General features: G+C 28.5%; 5 protein-coding genes across 17 annotated transcripts; 2 read left to right on the forward strand and 3 right to left on the reverse strand.

Moving 5' to 3' along the window:
• Window positions 1–853: 853 nt before the first annotated feature.
• On the reverse strand, window positions 854–4,976 carry LOC124424139. Of its 3 annotated transcripts, none has more exons than XM_046962766.1 (6): window positions 4,084–4,976; window positions 3,835–3,997; window positions 3,361–3,535; window positions 3,210–3,285; window positions 2,388–3,118; window positions 854–2,260 (listed from the first exon to the last, which is right to left on the reverse strand). In XM_046962766.1, exons 1-6 carry the CDS (start codon window positions 4,777–4,779, stop codon window positions 904–906), a joined length of 3,198 nt encoding a protein of 1,065 aa, XP_046818722.1. In that variant the 5' UTR covers window positions 4,780–4,976; the 3' UTR covers window positions 854–903. The 3 variants fall into 3 exon arrangements, with proteins under 3 accessions (XP_046818722.1, XP_046818720.1, XP_046818721.1); XM_046962764.1 differs by having other exon boundaries at window positions 3,799–3,997; window positions 4,084–4,974; XM_046962765.1 differs by having other exon boundaries at window positions 2,388–3,091; window positions 3,799–3,997; window positions 4,084–4,971.
• Window positions 4,977–5,055: 79 nt separating this feature from the next.
• LOC124424148 (aldo-keto reductase family 1 member A1-like) lies at window positions 5,056–10,434 on the forward strand. Of its 3 annotated transcripts, none has more exons than XM_046962781.1 (7): window positions 5,056–5,173; window positions 5,889–5,974; window positions 6,098–6,262; window positions 6,348–6,551; window positions 6,637–6,753; window positions 6,837–7,231; window positions 9,407–10,434. In XM_046962781.1, exons 1-7 carry the CDS (start codon window positions 5,071–5,073, stop codon window positions 9,408–9,410), a joined length of 1,074 nt encoding a protein of 357 aa, XP_046818737.1. In that variant the 5' UTR covers window positions 5,056–5,070; the 3' UTR covers window positions 9,411–10,434. The 3 variants fall into 3 exon arrangements, with proteins under 3 accessions (XP_046818737.1, XP_046818736.1, XP_046818738.1); XM_046962780.1 differs by lacking the exon at window positions 9,407–10,434 and adding an exon at window positions 7,339–7,502; XM_046962782.1 differs by lacking the exons at window positions 5,056–5,173; window positions 9,407–10,434 and adding exons at window positions 5,221–5,527; window positions 7,339–7,502.
• Window positions 7,256–11,003, reverse strand: LOC124424155 (DNA replication licensing factor Mcm5-like). Of its 4 annotated transcripts, none has more exons than XM_046962800.1 (3): window positions 10,870–11,003; window positions 7,859–8,125; window positions 7,256–7,743 (listed from the first exon to the last, which is right to left on the reverse strand). In XM_046962800.1, exons 2-3 carry the CDS (start codon window positions 7,956–7,958, stop codon window positions 7,517–7,519), a joined length of 327 nt encoding a protein of 108 aa, XP_046818756.1. In that variant the 5' UTR covers window positions 7,959–8,125; window positions 10,870–11,003; the 3' UTR covers window positions 7,256–7,516. The 4 variants fall into 4 exon arrangements, with proteins under 4 accessions (XP_046818756.1, XP_046818753.1, XP_046818754.1 ...); XM_046962797.1 differs by lacking the exon at window positions 10,870–11,003 and adding an exon at window positions 9,759–10,863; XM_046962798.1 differs by lacking the exon at window positions 10,870–11,003 and adding an exon at window positions 9,759–10,863 and having other exon boundaries at window positions 7,854–8,125.
• Window positions 11,004–11,034: 31 nt separating this feature from the next.
• LOC124424151 (aldo-keto reductase family 1 member A1-like) lies at window positions 11,035–16,413 on the forward strand. Of its 3 annotated transcripts, none has more exons than XM_046962788.1 (7): window positions 11,035–11,152; window positions 11,868–11,953; window positions 12,077–12,241; window positions 12,327–12,530; window positions 12,616–12,732; window positions 12,816–13,210; window positions 15,386–16,413. In XM_046962788.1, the coding sequence occupies exons 1-7, from the start codon at window positions 11,050–11,052 to the stop codon at window positions 15,387–15,389; spliced, it is 1,074 nt and encodes a 357-aa protein (XP_046818744.1). In that variant the 5' UTR covers window positions 11,035–11,049; the 3' UTR covers window positions 15,390–16,413. The 3 variants fall into 3 exon arrangements, with proteins under 3 accessions (XP_046818744.1, XP_046818743.1, XP_046818745.1); XM_046962787.1 differs by lacking the exon at window positions 15,386–16,413 and adding an exon at window positions 13,318–13,481; XM_046962789.1 differs by lacking the exons at window positions 11,035–11,152; window positions 15,386–16,413 and adding exons at window positions 11,200–11,506; window positions 13,318–13,481.
• Window positions 13,235–16,982, reverse strand: LOC124424156 (DNA replication licensing factor Mcm5-like). 4 transcript variants are annotated; one of them, XM_046962805.1, is made up of 3 exons: window positions 16,849–16,982; window positions 13,838–14,104; window positions 13,235–13,722 (listed from the first exon to the last, which is right to left on the reverse strand). In XM_046962805.1, the coding sequence occupies exons 2-3, from the start codon at window positions 13,935–13,937 to the stop codon at window positions 13,496–13,498; spliced, it is 327 nt and encodes a 108-aa protein (XP_046818761.1). In that variant the 5' UTR covers window positions 13,938–14,104; window positions 16,849–16,982; the 3' UTR covers window positions 13,235–13,495. The 4 variants fall into 4 exon arrangements, with proteins under 4 accessions (XP_046818761.1, XP_046818757.1, XP_046818758.1 ...); XM_046962801.1 differs by lacking the exon at window positions 16,849–16,982 and adding an exon at window positions 15,738–16,842; XM_046962802.1 differs by lacking the exon at window positions 16,849–16,982 and adding an exon at window positions 15,738–16,842 and having other exon boundaries at window positions 13,833–14,104.
• Between the last annotated feature and the right edge of the window lie 2 nt (window positions 16,983–16,984).

Below are 16,984 nucleotides of genomic sequence, written 5' to 3' on the forward strand. Positions count from 1 at the left end.
ATTTGTTTTTTTTCGTATTCCAATGAATAAATTTCGCAATCCTCTTCCTATAAGGCTAACCTTAAAAAATGTCTACTTTTGATAATTTAATAATAATTTAAACAATGTATACTGTGCATGGGCACATACAAAAATTTCTGTCACACACTAATTCGTTTGTTAAGTTACGAGAGAGGTATAAGCTACACAAGTTTATGTACCGATACAATAGCTGTAGGTACAGTGAGGACAGTGTTTTCCTATTGCACTTTTACTTCGTATCCTGTTCATACCTGTTGTTGTAGTTATACAGCATCGATTATCCTGTAGCATACGCTACGAGTGGAAGGTAATAAATAGTCATAAATATAAAAGACAAACAACGCAATGTGATTGGTCATTTGGCAATTACGTTTTCGTACGTTATTATACCACGTGGATTATTTTCATAAATGTTTTTATGAAAGTACAATTTATATAAAGTTTACATCATTTACACAATTTCTCTCTTTATATTATATCAATTTATTTATACTTTTCAGAAAATTGATATACAAAATAGTAAATGCAGTATAAAAGTACAGTATTATACAAAATTACGTTAATAAATAAAAGAAGACTAAATATTTCCTAAAAGAACAAATTATTTAGACTTATATCTATAGTTTATATTTATGCGTACAGTTACAAAAAATAAATTTTTATATATATAATAGGCTGTGTGATACATCTATTTTGAACTTAGTCATGGTAATAATACCTTCACAATATAGAAATTGTAAATGACTAGCTTTTAGAAATTTTCAAAATCCAAGATTTTAAAATAATTCTAAATACAAAGCTTTCTGGATGTAATCTTACACATATATATGGCCACATATTGGAAGCATTCATTATTATAGTTTTCTATTGAAGACTTAATACTTAATGTTCATTCATTAAATTTTTAGGTTTCGAAATACGCTTAGGACTTTGATATTTTGATACTTCTAAATGTGCAATAGCTTTCAAAGGTGTTCTACGTGTGTCTAACGGTGGACGTCTCACAAGAGATTTAGAACTTTTAGGTGTTTTAATAGCTAATGGTCTTTTGATATGTGGAGTTTTACATAATCCATTTTCAGACTTATAAATATTCACATTTGATTCCTCATCTACTTTATTTGTAGATGTGTTTTTCAATATAGAAGAAGTTTTTACCACTATATTTTCTTTTTGGGGACTACACTTTTTATATTCTTTATTGTTCTGTTCATTTAAATAGTACGATTTCTGCATTGGCGACTTATTACTTTTCTCTAATAAATTTTGATTATATTTTTCACAGTGTCGTCTGTTATAATGTTTTTCAAAGTCTTCTTCATTTATTTCTAATGATATATCCATTGAATTATTCTTATTTCTTAAAGACATTTTTGGTGACTGGAATTGAGTCAAATTTTTATTCCTTGAATGTCTTTCAAGTCTTTTATGTACTGAAATATTACGTTTAGTTTCTAAATCGCAACATGACTTTTCTATGTTCATAATATTTATTTTTTCACTTTTAGATTCTTTTGCAAATTCTTTTTTATTTGTATTTACTACATAACCTTTTTGATTTTGACCATTGTCAAACGTACATGTAGACACCTTTATTGTATTTTCATCAAATAGTTTTGCTTTAGCTAACACCATACCAGCATTTTGAGTTCTAAGTTTAGCAACAGATGCTCGACCCGTTTGAGGAACTGGCGTACGTATTTGAACAGTAGATTTGAAATAATCACCCGCATCTTTCCAAGAAATCGATGTTTCTTTCCAATTTTGAGACACGTCGTTTTGTCTATTTTGATAATCATTATTTAAAAAGACATTTTGTTGGCTATTGGTTTTTTTCAATTCTTTGACTTTTCGATTAAAGTAAAATGAATTGTTTATAAATTCATTGCCATGAAAAGATGATGCTCTACGAACGGAGAACTTTAATGGATTTTGTTTTGGTGTATGCATATTGATGTCATTTATAATTGATTCATCATCAGTTAGCGAATCTCTTGTATGTTCTGTTGTATGAGAGATTAAGTCATTTAACTGTTTTTGTAATAATTCCAATCTTGTATTTGTCTTTGAACTGCACAATGAATCATTTCTCAAACTTGATACTTGTTTTGTTAGCTCAACAGCTGTATCTGGTTCTTCATTTGCAAGACAAACTATCTCTTGCTCGTTGGATTGATTTCTACATTTACGTTGCCACTCTTGAGACGCATGCCATGAATCGGTACGACTAACACATTTACTATAAATAAAAAATTTATGGTTAATGTTTCCTATTAAAAATTTGATATTCTTTGCTGATCACACACACACACACACACACACACACACACACACACACACACACACTTTATGTATATTATAATTACCTTTTAATTTTTTCTTGTGATCGTCTTCGTAAGCTTCCTATTTTTCGAGCACTTGGGGATCTTATCACTTTACGTTCACTCGATCTTCTGATTTTTAGCTCTTTTCCAAGTTTTTTTGCTAAATGATCGGCTGTCACAATATTTTTTATACCTGCTTCTTCTAACGTTTTTTCATACTCTGTTTGTACTTTATTTACAGAATTTTCTATCAAACTTTCATTTCTTGCATCATCAATATATCCAAATTCTTGCGATATACGAGATTCTATAGCAGAAACTCTATTTTTTATTTCTTCATATTCACTTTTTGGTATCCTTACATATTCTTCATATTCATCTTTTGTTACTGCTGTTCCTATAGGTGGCTCTGAATGTTTGTTCGTATGTTTCAATTTCTCTGAACTATTATTAAATTTAATATGCCATTGATTGATATCAGTATTATTGGTTTCCTTTTTTAACAATACTTGTTCATTATTATAATCTGATAAATTGATATCAGCATCAACAAATACATCACTATAATTGCTATGATTGTTAGAATTCGAAGTTTCTGTTTCCTTTAATATTGACTTTTTTAGATGCAATGAACCATCACTATTTGTTCTGCGCTTTTCAAATGATACAGGAGAATTATGTGCCAAACTCCATCGTCTATCAGTATAAGGATTAAATGTACGTATACTTGAACTAGAGTCTACCTTCTGAAACATCAATGAGAGTATGTAAACCTAAATATGCGAAAGATACAAGGTAAATGAAATGATTAAATTATAGCATAATGAAAATATTATTATGTATTATTTATCAATTTATACTTACTTGTTTACTTTTTGATACAAAACGATCTATATTCAAACCAGTTTTCTTAGATTTTTCTATTTTATCACTAATCCTCCTAAAACGTGAGATCATAGAATATATTACACTTATTTATAAGTAAAAACTGTCTGAATATTCTTTTTATACATACTTTTTTTTAGTACTTTGTGGGTCTAGCCATTCGATGACTTTCCGCTTTTTCGTAGATTTAATAGATGATGTGCAGGTCATATTTGAGTTAGTAATAGAATCTTGATTCTCGTTTATTTCTGCATTTATAGGTGAATTACTTTTTCCAACTATCTTCTTTAAACCATGGAGCATTCCTATAAAAAATGTAATATGAAATTACATTACATAATACAAATTATATAAACAACATTTATTTCAACAATATATACTTTAATTCGCTGTTATCTTAGCAAAGATTCAAATTAAGATATTGTTATATTTTCATATATATTTACAAGATTAATTTAGTAAAGCTTTTTATTGAAATGGATGCGGGTTAGTATTGTTAATTGATGAAAGATAAATAAAAAATTATTCTTCTATGTAGAATAGATATGTTAGGTTCATATAGACATACTTAGATTCAGGTTAGAGGCACTTAGATGTGGCTTACGCGTAAGACTTCCACTGCGATATTTCTTTTTCTTCAATTTCCCATGTAATTGCGAATCAGATAGATCCAATTCATTATCAATGCTACCAATTACTTCAGATAAAATAAGATGTGTTATATGGTCTGGTAAAACCCCAATATTTTCAGCATTTTCTATCAAAATCTAGAAAAAAGATAAGAAATATTTTATAGCATTTATTTATTTTTTTGTATAATTTCAACCTGGAACTTTAAAAAATATAATATTACCTTGACAATAATTAAATGCAATTCAAGTCTACTTTGAACTGCCATCATAGTAGCTTCTCTTAAAGGCATAATATTAGGGCCAATAACTTTTGCTAAATTATCAATACTCATTTTGTTCTGTTTCTCATAGAGAGATACTTTTTTAAAAAATTCCATTACAAATGCTAAAGTATTTAAATGATAAGGAGGTAACAACACACAAGCCAATAACAATGCTTGAACACGGTGGTTTTTCAACATTGCACAGTGTAAAAATAAATCATGGTATGTATATGGAATTAATGGCTCCGGAAGATCTCTGAAAAATGTTTTTAAACAATTGGCAACATCGATTGCATGATTTTTTTCTCCCAATAAAGAACCTTTATCCAAGTATGACATTAATTCTTTTTGTCTCATATGAGATCCAGCTTTTCTGAATAAACCTTCTTGGGTTATATGTTTCTCAAGAAATGCAGATGCCTGACTGACGAATACAGGCACATGAACTATGCCACCTGATGATAGATTAACAACATCTAACGGTTGATATGATAAAGGTGTTCTGAAGACTTTCTTTGAAATATTTTTACTTTTTTCAAATTTATCTGTTTTAATCGCATTCTTTTTAAAGCGATATTTTATCCCAATGTTTCTGAGATCGTTAATAACGATTTCATACACTTTTTCTTTATGTAAAACGTCATAAATCAACATATTTAATGAAAGATTTCTTTTATTACTCTCCACAAAAGTATGATATAAAGTTTTCACATAAAAATATAAAATTATATTTCAATTTTACATTGTATTACACTTTGTACGAACCAATACGAATAAACAGTTTTCGATATAATTCAAAATGAATATAGTCACACGATTAACAATATTTATTTTTCTCAATCATTGGAAAATATATTTAAAAAAATATTTCTGTTTGATATATAATTCCAATATATAAATTATCACTCGCAATAAATAATTATAATTTTTTTAATCTTTGAAGAAATGAAAAATAATTTTTTCAATTCTAACTTTTCAAATAGAGTGAAGTTGTCTTTCATCGAATATACTTATTACGTACAGCTAATAGTGCCATCTATATTGTCACGTGAGAGATTTCAATTACGTATTTGTAATATTATTAAGAAGGATATAGAATATATTTTTTAATTTAGAGATAGTATTAAAAGAATATTTAACTCCCTCTAACCCTCCCACTCTTCCTCTCTTCATTGTAATCTGTCGTTGAAAAATTTTAAAACAATCAATAGATATATGCAATCTTATCTGTAATTACATAATCATACTTGATTTGAAAATATCTATATTTTATCAATTCCTTTACTATCTAATTTTTTGTACCAATGTACTACCTTACAAAAAATCATATATAAGGCGTAATTTCTTTAAACGTTTCATATTGCTCCTAGAAGTATTTATTTCATCACTAGTCCATAATACGGTAATTGAATAATTTTCTTTTAATAAATTGCTTTACAAAAGAGAGCGTTTATTGTCACGATAAATGCTTTGGCAGATGTTAATTTCAATAGCTTTATACTTAAAACAAACTTCCATTCGATACTTGACATTGAAATACATATATACGTGATACTTTGAATATACTGCTTGCAATCTATATGTTAAAATAAGGAAAAGTCTTTCTCTACCGAAATATCAGTAGTACTTAGAAAACTAATTGCGTATTTGCTTGATATTAATATCATCAGAAATTATCTATTGAAAACAGCATATCTTGTAGAAAATTAAAACACAACAAACATTCCTATAAATTATATAACATGACTAAACATTATTTTCAGATTTCAACTATAGAAGACTAAATATGCATTCCGTAAAATTATCATCTGGTCATGATATGCCTACTGTAGGTTTAGGGACATGGCAGGTGATAAAATAGACTCTTTTCACATAATAAGATTTTTAATAAATAATATAATAATAGATGATATATCATTATAATTATTTATCTACAAATTAAATATATCTTCTCTTTTATTACATTTGCAAGGCTAAACCTGAAGAAATTGAAGCTGCTGTTGCGACTGCTTTGGAGTGTGGTTACAGACATATTGATACTGCATTTAATTATAATAACGAAGAAGCGATTGGAAAAAGCTTAAAAAATTGGTTTGACAAAGGTGGTAAACGTGAAGAACTTTTTGTTACGTCAAAGGTAATAGGAAAAATCAAATATGAAAAGAATAAGAATTTTATATTTTTTAATAAGTATATTAAAAAAGTATATTATATTTTTGTAGTTACCCCCTCATGGTAATCGACCATCAGATGTTGAAAAGTTTCTTAAATTATCATTAGAACGTCTTGGTTTGGATTATTTAGATATGTATCTGATCCACATGCCATTTGCCTTTGTATTAGATAAAAATGCATATGCTCCTGCAGCTTTAGATGATGGTACTTATATACTTGACCTAGACACGGATCCAGTTTCTGTATGGAAGGTATAACATGCAATTAATATCATAGATACAAGTGCTTCTCTGGCCGGTTGCTCCTAATAATACTATAATTATTTAACATTTTTAGGAAATGGAGAAACAAGTAGCGAAAGGACGTGTTAAATCTATAGGTTTAAGTAATTTTAATGAAGCACAAATATTAGAAGTATATAAAAATGCACAAATAAAACCCGCCAACTTGCAGGTATACATGCTATTGATATCATAAACTTATTATATAATTTTATGATCAAAAAGAACAGTCAATGTAAATATATTTTTTAATAGGTTGAATTGCATGCATACCATCAACAGAAACCGATAAGAGAATTTTGTCAAAAGCACAATATTATTGTAACAGCTTACAGCTCATTAGCATCACCTGGAGCTAAAGTCGTTTTACAAAGAAGATATAATTATAATTTAGAAAAATTTCCCAATCTTCTTGGACATCCTGTTGTACTTGAAATAGCTAATAAATATAAAAAAACAACAGCACAAGTATTACTACGACATCTGGTACAACAAGGAATTATAGTTATTCCAAAAAGTTCTTCACAAGACAGAATCAAATCAAATATCAACATTTTTGATTTCGTTTTGATAGAAGAAGATATGAATACTTTAAATGCTTTAGACAAAGATACAGATGGCCGAATATTCAATTTTCTTTTTTTTAAAGGGTAAGTAATAAAGTTTAACTATAATAATTTTTCAATATTTCATTATTTAAAATAATTTATGCACAACATATTTTTTTCATATATTTTCAATCTGATCTTTATTTTAGGGTTGAAAAGCACCCACTTTATCCATTTAAAAATGAATTGACACCATGAGCAAGAGATTTGCTCTTGTTACATAATTTAAAAATACAGAATTATATATAAAAAATAAAACAATAAATTGTATGGAGAACTGAACAAAATGCACAAAAATAATTATAAAATGAAAGCTTTTCTTATATTTTAATATAACCTGTACAACATTTTTCGTTGCATCCGATGTTGAAGCTCTCCACGTCGAATCATTGTGTGTATAACTTTGTAAATAGCATGTTCTGGATATTTTTGTTTAAGACAGTCATTAACAATGTTTTGTTCTGAGACTTGATCTCCAATAGGAAATCTATTTTTTAATTGTTTTTCAATGCGAGACAATATCTCATGATCTTCTGAAGTAAATCCTTCTGCACCTGTAAAATATGGTGTATTAATATTACGGATACATATGTTATAAAAAGAATTTTCTTGTTTGTAATTAATAATTACTAGATATTTGTTACACACACACACACACACACACCTTACCAGCTAATGAACCAGACATAGCAGCATTTAATGTAGAAACTTGAAATAGTCTGAGAGCTTCATTAACATGAATTTCAGTAGCGAAAGATTGAAGTTGCATTTTTTCCGAACCTTCAGGAATTCTTATAACAGCTTCTAATTGACGGACAGTGATTTATATGGATAATCGTTTTTCACTTTCTTTTTCGTGCTCTCTCGTACTAGCATGCATTCTTACATAATGATTCTTTAGTTTTTTACTTCCTTTTTTGTTAAGGAGGAAGACCACTGAAAATTTGAAAAGGATTTTTTTTAGTACTTAAAAGTATGTATTTTTAAAAGTATGTAGGTAATATTTTAAGTTAAAATTCTGAAAATTGACTGAGTTACAGTCACTTCAATGAGAGCAGGTAGCGCGACGTTCCTGCCAGACGCCCCGCTGAGATTCTTAGGACCTTGCTAATTCACAATAGATGATACATTATATGCGTATTTCATAATAGATGATACATTATATTATAATTAGACTTTAATCTATTGTAAAATATCTTTTATTAGAGATTTCTGGTTTTTCCCTACTTTACAATATATTGACTCTGTATAAAATTCTAGACCCAGGTTTTGTATAAAATTCTAGACCCAGGTTTTGTATAAAATTCTAGATCTTGGTCGTTGTACAGTTGTTTTTCAATTTGCTTATTGTACATACGATTCTGCACAGTTAATTATTAATGTTGAAAAAGTAATAGAGATATTAGAACAAGAGCTACACGAGACAGAAAAAAAATTAATCAACCTCGCAATAAATTTGAGATTGAGAATGGTTAAAGTTCCAAACGGCGTATGAATGTTTCGAAAAGAAAAATATCGAATGATACTAATTGACGTTAATTTAAATACAAATTATAAAATTTTGAACTTCTTTTCTATTTTTACTGTAATTTGTGACTATGTTATAAAAATTGTGGTGGTAATATAAATTTTACTGAACGTAGTGTTCGAGAATTAGGTTTTAAACTTGTGATGAATTGCGAAAAATGTGATCCTGTATCGATTGATTTATGCCCCCTTATAAACAATGCATATGAAAATTAGCCATGAGACTCATTGGTGTTGGGCGGCTATGTGGTACAGAAAAATTTTGTACCTTCATGGATTTACCACGACCAATATTTCATAGTTTTTATGATTGTTATATATCATAGATTTTTATGAAACAAATCAAGAATGCAGTAAAAACTGTTAATAATATTGTTCTCATCAAGGCTGCAAAAGAAGAAGTAGAAGAAAATTATAAAATTTTGTCAACATCAAATGATGTTTCTCGAATCAGAATGTAGGGGAATGGAAGCTGAAAAAAGAAAGGATTCAAATCCTTATTTGGCATTTTGTCCCTGTTTGGTTTTCATACTGGCAAAATTGTGGGTGTCATTATGAAGTGTAGCTTTTATAGATCCTGTGCACAAATGAATTATATGAAAGATATATGAATATATGAATTATATGAATACGATGAATAACTGCAGACGCATTCAAAAATATGTTTAATTAACCATGAAAATTCATCAGGTAAAATAGAGTTCGATGGGATGAAAGAAATGTTTTCAAGATCAGAATCACTGCATAAAATAAAATATATAAATTATATTGATGATGGCGATACTAAAACATATAAAAGTATTTACGATGCAAAGCCTTATGGAGATATCCTGTTTGCAAATAAAAGAGTGCATCAAAGAATGTGCAAGAAAAAATGAGTAATCGACTCAGGGCTTTCAAGAGAAATAATAATAGCTTGGGGGAGAAAAGCCAATTGAAGGATAAAGTAATTACTGATCTGATCAATTATTATGGATTAGCAATACGATATAACTCCAACGATATTGATGACATGTATAATGGGATTTGGTAAACTTTTTACCATAAAACGTCATCATTAAAACATTCACGATATTTTCTCTGCCCTGAAGATGCTAACTCCTGGTGTAAATTTCAACAAGCTGTATCAACTAATGTCTTGGAATCGTTTGTCGATAAACCAGGACTTCCCGAAGATGTTGCTACAAATTTATTTCCGATATACGAAGATCTTTTGGATCCAATATTATTGCAAAGATGTGCTGGTGGATTCACCCGAAATAATAATGAATGTTTCAATTCATTAATATGGCAAATAGCACCGAAATCAAATTTCAATGGTTCTATTATTGTTTAAATAGCTTTGTTTATTTCAACAGTAGCATTCAACGAAGTCTACTTTGAACTACCATCATAGTAGCTTCTCTTAAAGGCATAATATTAGGGCCAATAACTTTTGCTAAATTATCAATACTCATTTTGTTCTGTTTCTCATAGAGAGATACTTTTTTAAAAAATTCCATTACAAATGCTAAAGTATTTAAATGATAAGGAGGTAACAACACACAAGCCAATAACAATGCTTGAACACGGTGGTTTTTCAACATTGCACAGTGTAAAAATAAATCATGGTATGTATATGGAATTAATGGCTCCGGAAGATCTCTGAAAAATGTTTTTAAACAATTGGCAACATCGATTGCATGATTTTTTTCTCCCAATAAAGAACCTTTATCCAAGTATGACATTAATTCTTTTTGTCTCATATGAGATCCAGCTTTTCTGAATAAACCTTCTTGGGTTATATGTTTCTCAAGAAATGCAGATGCCTGACTGACGAATACAGGCACATGAACTATGCCACCTGATGATAGATTAACAACATCTAACGGTTGATATGATAAAGGTGTTCTGAAGACTTTCTTTGAAATATTTTTACTTTTTTCAAATTTATCTGTTTTAATCGCATTCTTTTTAAAGCGATATTTTATCCCAATGTTTCTGAGATCGTTAATAACGATTTCATACACTTTTTCTTTATGTAAAACGTCATAAATCAACATATTTAATGAAAGATTTCTTTTATTACTCTCCACAAAAGTATGATATAAAGTTTTCACATAAAAATATAAAATTATATTTCAATTTTACATTGTATTACACTTTGTACGAACCAATACGAATAAACAGTTTTCGATATAATTCAAAATGAATATAGTCACACGATTAACAATATTTATTTTTCTCAATCATTGGAAAATATATTTAAAAAAATATTTCTGTTTGATATATAATTCCAATATATAAATTATCACTCGCAATAAATAATTATAATTTTTTTAATCTTTGAAGAAATGAAAAATAATTTTTTCAATTCTAACTTTTCAAATAGAGTGAAGTTGTCTTTCATCGAATATACTTATTACGTACAGCTAATAGTGCCATCTATATTGTCACGTGAGAGATTTCAATTACGTATTTGTAATATTATTAAGAAGGATATAGAATATATTTTTTAATTTAGAGATAGTATTAAAAGAATATTTAACTCCCTCTAACCCTCCCACTCTTCCTCTCTTCATTGTAATCTGTCGTTGAAAAATTTTAAAACAATCAATAGATATATGCAATCTTATCTGTAATTACATAATCATACTTGATTTGAAAATATCTATATTTTATCAATTCCTTTACTATCTAATTTTTTGTACCAATGTACTACCTTACAAAAAATCATATATAAGGCGTAATTTCTTTAAACGTTTCATATTGCTCCTAGAAGTATTTATTTCATCACTAGTCCATAATACGGTAATTGAATAATTTTCTTTTAATAAATTGCTTTACAAAAGAGAGCGTTTATTGTCACGATAAATGCTTTGGCAGATGTTAATTTCAATAGCTTTATACTTAAAACAAACTTCCATTCGATACTTGACATTGAAATACATATATACGTGATACTTTGAATATACTGCTTGCAATCTATATGTTAAAATAAGGAAAAGTCTTTCTCTACCGAAATATCAGTAGTACTTAGAAAACTAATTGCGTATTTGCTTGATATTAATATCATCAGAAATTATCTATTGAAAACAGCATATCTTGTAGAAAATTAAAACACAACAAACATTCCTATAAATTATATAACATGACTAAACATTATTTTCAGATTTCAACTATAGAAGACTAAATATGCATTCCGTAAAATTATCATCTGGTCATGATATGCCTACTGTAGGTTTAGGGACATGGCAGGTGATAAAATAGACTCTTTTCACATAATAAGATTTTTAATAAATAATATAATAATAGATGATATATCATTATAATTATTTATCTACAAATTAAATATATCTTCTCTTTTATTACATTTGCAAGGCTAAACCTGAAGAAATTGAAGCTGCTGTTGCGACTGCTTTGGAGTGTGGTTACAGACATATTGATACTGCATTTAATTATAATAACGAAGAAGCGATTGGAAAAAGCTTAAAAAATTGGTTTGACAAAGGTGGTAAACGTGAAGAACTTTTTGTTACGTCAAAGGTAATAGGAAAAATCAAATATGAAAAGAATAAGAATTTTATATTTTTTAATAAGTATATTAAAAAAGTATATTATATTTTTGTAGTTACCCCCTCATGGTAATCGACCATCAGATGTTGAAAAGTTTCTTAAATTATCATTAGAACGTCTTGGTTTGGATTATTTAGATATGTATCTGATCCACATGCCATTTGCCTTTGTATTAGATAAAAATGCATATGCTCCTGCAGCTTTAGATGATGGTACTTATATACTTGACCTAGACACGGATCCAGTTTCTGTATGGAAGGTATAACATGCAATTAATATCATAGATACAAGTGCTTCTCTGGCCGGTTGCTCCTAATAATACTATAATTATTTAACATTTTTAGGAAATGGAGAAACAAGTAGCGAAAGGACGTGTTAAATCTATAGGTTTAAGTAATTTTAATGAAGCACAAATATTAGAAGTATATAAAAATGCACAAATAAAACCCGCCAACTTGCAGGTATACATGCTATTGATATCATAAACTTATTATATAATTTTATGATCAAAAAGAACAGTCAATGTAAATATATTTTTTAATAGGTTGAATTGCATGCATACCATCAACAGAAACCGATAAGAGAATTTTGTCAAAAGCACAATATTATTGTAACAGCTTACAGCTCATTAGCATCACCTGGAGCTAAAGTCGTTTTACAAAGAAGATATAATTATAATTTAGAAAAATTTCCCAATCTTCTTGGACATCCTGTTGTACTTGAAATAGCTAATAAATATAAAAAAACAACAGCACAAGTATTACTACGACATCTGGTACAACAAGGAATTATAGTTATTCCAAAAAGTTCTTCACAAGACAGAATCAAATCAAATATCAACATTTTTGATTTCGTTTTGATAGAAGAAGATATGAATACTTTAAATGCTTTAGACAAAGATACAGATGGCCGAATATTCAATTTTCTTTTTTTTAAAGGGTAAGTAATAAAGTTTAACTATAATAATTTTTCAATATTTCATTATTTAAAATAATTTATGCACAACATATTTTTTTCATATATTTTCAATCTGATCTTTATTTTAGGGTTGAAAAGCACCCACTTTATCCATTTAAAAATGAATTGACACCATGAGCAAGAGATTTGCTCTTGTTACATAATTTAAAAATACAGAATTATATATAAAAAATAAAACAATAAATTGTATGGAGAACTGAACAAAATGCACAAAAATAATTATAAAATGAAAGCTTTTCTTATATTTTAATATAACCTGTACAACATTTTTCGTTGCATCCGATGTTGAAGCTCTCCACGTCGAATCATTGTGTGTATAACTTTGTAAATAGCATGTTCTGGATATTTTTGTTTAAGACAGTCATTAACAATGTTTTGTTCTGAGACTTGATCTCCAATAGGAAATCTATTTTTTAATTGTTTTTCAATGCGAGACAATATCTCATGATCTTCTGAAGTAAATCCTTCTGCACCTGTAAAATATGGTGTATTAATATTACGGATACATATGTTATAAAAAGAATTTTCTTGTTTGTAATTAATAATTACTAGATATTTGTTACACACACACACACACACACACCTTACCAGCTAATGAACCAGACATAGCAGCATTTAATGTAGAAACTTGAAATAGTCTGAGAGCTTCATTAACATGAATTTCAGTAGCGAAAGATTGAAGTTGCATTTTTTCCGAACCTTCAGGAATTCTTATAACAGCTTCTAATTGACGGACAGTGATTTATATGGATAATCGTTTTTCACTTTCTTTTTCGTGCTCTCTCGTACTAGCATGCATTCTTACATAATGATTCTTTAGTTTTTTACTTCCTTTTTTGTTAAGGAGGAAGACCACTGAAAATTTGAAAAGGATTTTTTTTAGTACTTAAAAGTATGTATTTTTAAAAGTATGTAGGTAATATTTTAAGTTAAAATTCTGAAAATTGACTGAGTTACAGTCACTTCAATGAGAGCAGGTAGCGCGACGTTCCTGCCAGACGCCCCGCTGAGATTCTTAGGACCTTGCTAATTCACAATAGATGATACATTATATGCGTATTTCATAATAGATGATACATTATATTATAATTAGACTTTAATCTATTGTAAAATATCTTTTATTAGAGATTTCTGGTTTTTCCCTACTTTACAATATATTGACTCTGTATAAAATTCTAGACCCAGGTTTTGTATAAAATTCTAGACCCAGGTTTTGTATAAAATTCTAGATCTTGGTCGTTGTACAGTTGTTTTTCAATTTGCTTATTGTACATACGATTCTGCACAGTTAATTATTAATGTTGAAAAAGTAATAGAGATATTAGAACAAGAGCTACACGAGACAGAAAAAAAATTAATCAACCTCGCAATAAATTTGAGATTGAGAATGGTTAAAGTTCCAAACGGCGTATGAATGTTTCGAAAAGAAAAATATCGAATGATACTAATTGACGTTAATTTAAATACAAATTATAAAATTTTGAACTTCTTTTCTATTTTTACTGTAATTTGTGACTATGTTATAAAAATTGTGGTGGTAATATAAATTTTACTGAACGTAGTGTTCGAGAATTAGGTTTTAAACTTGTGATGAATTGCGAAAAATGTGATCCTGTATCGATTGATTTATGCCCCCTTATAAACAATGCATATGAAAATTAGCCATGAGACTCATTGGTGTTGGGCGGCTATGTGGTACAGAAAAATTTTGTACCTTCATGGATTTACCACGACCAATATTTCATAGTTTTTATGATTGTTATATATCATAGATTTTTATGAAACAAATCAAGAATGCAGTAAAAACTGTTAATAATATTGTTCTCATCAAGGCTGCAAAAGAAGAAGTAGAAGAAAATTATAAAATTTTGTCAACATCAAATGATGTTTCTCGAATCAGAATGTAGGGGAATGGAAGCTGAAAAAAGAAAGGATTCAAATCCTTATTTGGCATTTTGTCCCTGTTTGGTTTTCATACTGGCAAAATTGTGGGTGTCATTATGAAGTGTAGCTTTTATAGATCCTGTGCACAAATGAATTATATGAAAGATATATGAATATATGAATTATATGAATACGATGAATAACTGCAGACGCATTCAAAAATATGTTTAATTAACCATGAAAATTCATCAGGTAAAATAGAGTTCGATGGGATGAAAGAAATGTTTTCAAGATCAGAATCACTGCATAAAATAAAATATATAAATTATATTGATGATGGCGATACTAAAACATATAAAAGTATTTACGATGCAAAGCCTTATGGAGATATCCTGTTTGCAAATAAAAGAGTGCATCAAAGAATGTGCAAGAAAAAATGAGTAATCGACTCAGGGCTTTCAAGAGAAATAATAATAGCTTGGGGGAGAAAAGCCAATTGAAGGATAAAGTAATTACTGATCTGATCAATTATTATGGATTAGCAATACGATATAACTCCAACGATATTGATGACATGTATAATGGGATTTGGTAAACTTTTTACCATAAAACGTCATCATTAAAACATTCACGATATTTTCTCTGCCCTGAAGATGCTAACTCCTGGTGTAAATTTCAACAAGCTGTATCAACTAATGTCTTGGAATCGTTTGTCGATAAACCAGGACTTCCCGAAGATGTTGCTACAAATTTATTTCCGATATACGAAGATCTTTTGGATCCAATATTATTGCAAAGATGTGCTGGTGGATTCACCCGAAATAATAATGAATGTTTCAATTCATTAATATGGCAAATAGCACCGAAATCAAATTTCAATGGTTCTATTATTGTTTAAATAGCTTTGTTTATTTCAACAGTAGCATTCAACGAAGTCTACTTTGAACTACCATCATAGTAGCTTCTCTTAAAGGCATAATATTAGGGCCAATAACTTTTGCTAAATTATCAATACTCATTTTGTTCTGTTTCTCATAGAGAGATACTTTTTTAAAAAATTCCATTACAAATGCTAAAGTATTTAAATGATAAGGAGGTAACAACACACAAGCCAATAACAATGCTTGAACACGGTGGTTTTTCAACATTGCACAGTGTAAAAATAAATCATGGTATGTATATGGAATTAATGGCTCCGGAAGATCTCTGAAAAATGTTTTTAAACAATTGGCAACATCGATTGCATGATTTTTTTCTCCCAATAAAGAACCTTTATCCAAGTATGACATTAATTCTTTTTGTCTCATATGAGATCCAGCTTTTCTGAATAAACCTTCTTGGGTTATATGTTTCTCAAGAAATGCAGATGCCTGACTGACGAATACAGGCACATGAACTATGCCACCTGATGATAGATTAACAACATCTAACGGTTGATATGATAAAGGTGTTCTGAAGACTTTCTTTGAAATATTTTTACTTTTTTCAAATTTATCTGTTTTAATCGCATTCTTTTTAAAGCGATATTTTATCCCAATGTTTCTGAGATCGTTAATAACGATTTCATACACTTTTTCTTTATGTAAAACGTCATAAATCAACATATTTAATGAAAGATTTCTTTTATTACTCTCCACAAAAGTATGATATAAAGTTTTCACATAAAAATATAAAATTATATTTCAATTTTACATTGTATTACACTTTGTACGAACCAATACGAATAAACAGTTTTCGATATAATTCAAAATGAATATAGTCACACGATTAACAATATTTATTTTTCTCAATCATTGGAAAATATATTTAAAAAAATATTTCTGTTTGATATATAATTCCAATATATAAATT

The sequence above is a fragment of the Vespa crabro genome, chromosome 5 (genome assembly GCF_910589235.1).
Source record: "Vespa crabro chromosome 5, iyVesCrab1.2, whole genome shotgun sequence".
NCBI lineage: Eukaryota > Metazoa > Arthropoda > Insecta > Hymenoptera > Vespidae > Vespa > Vespa crabro.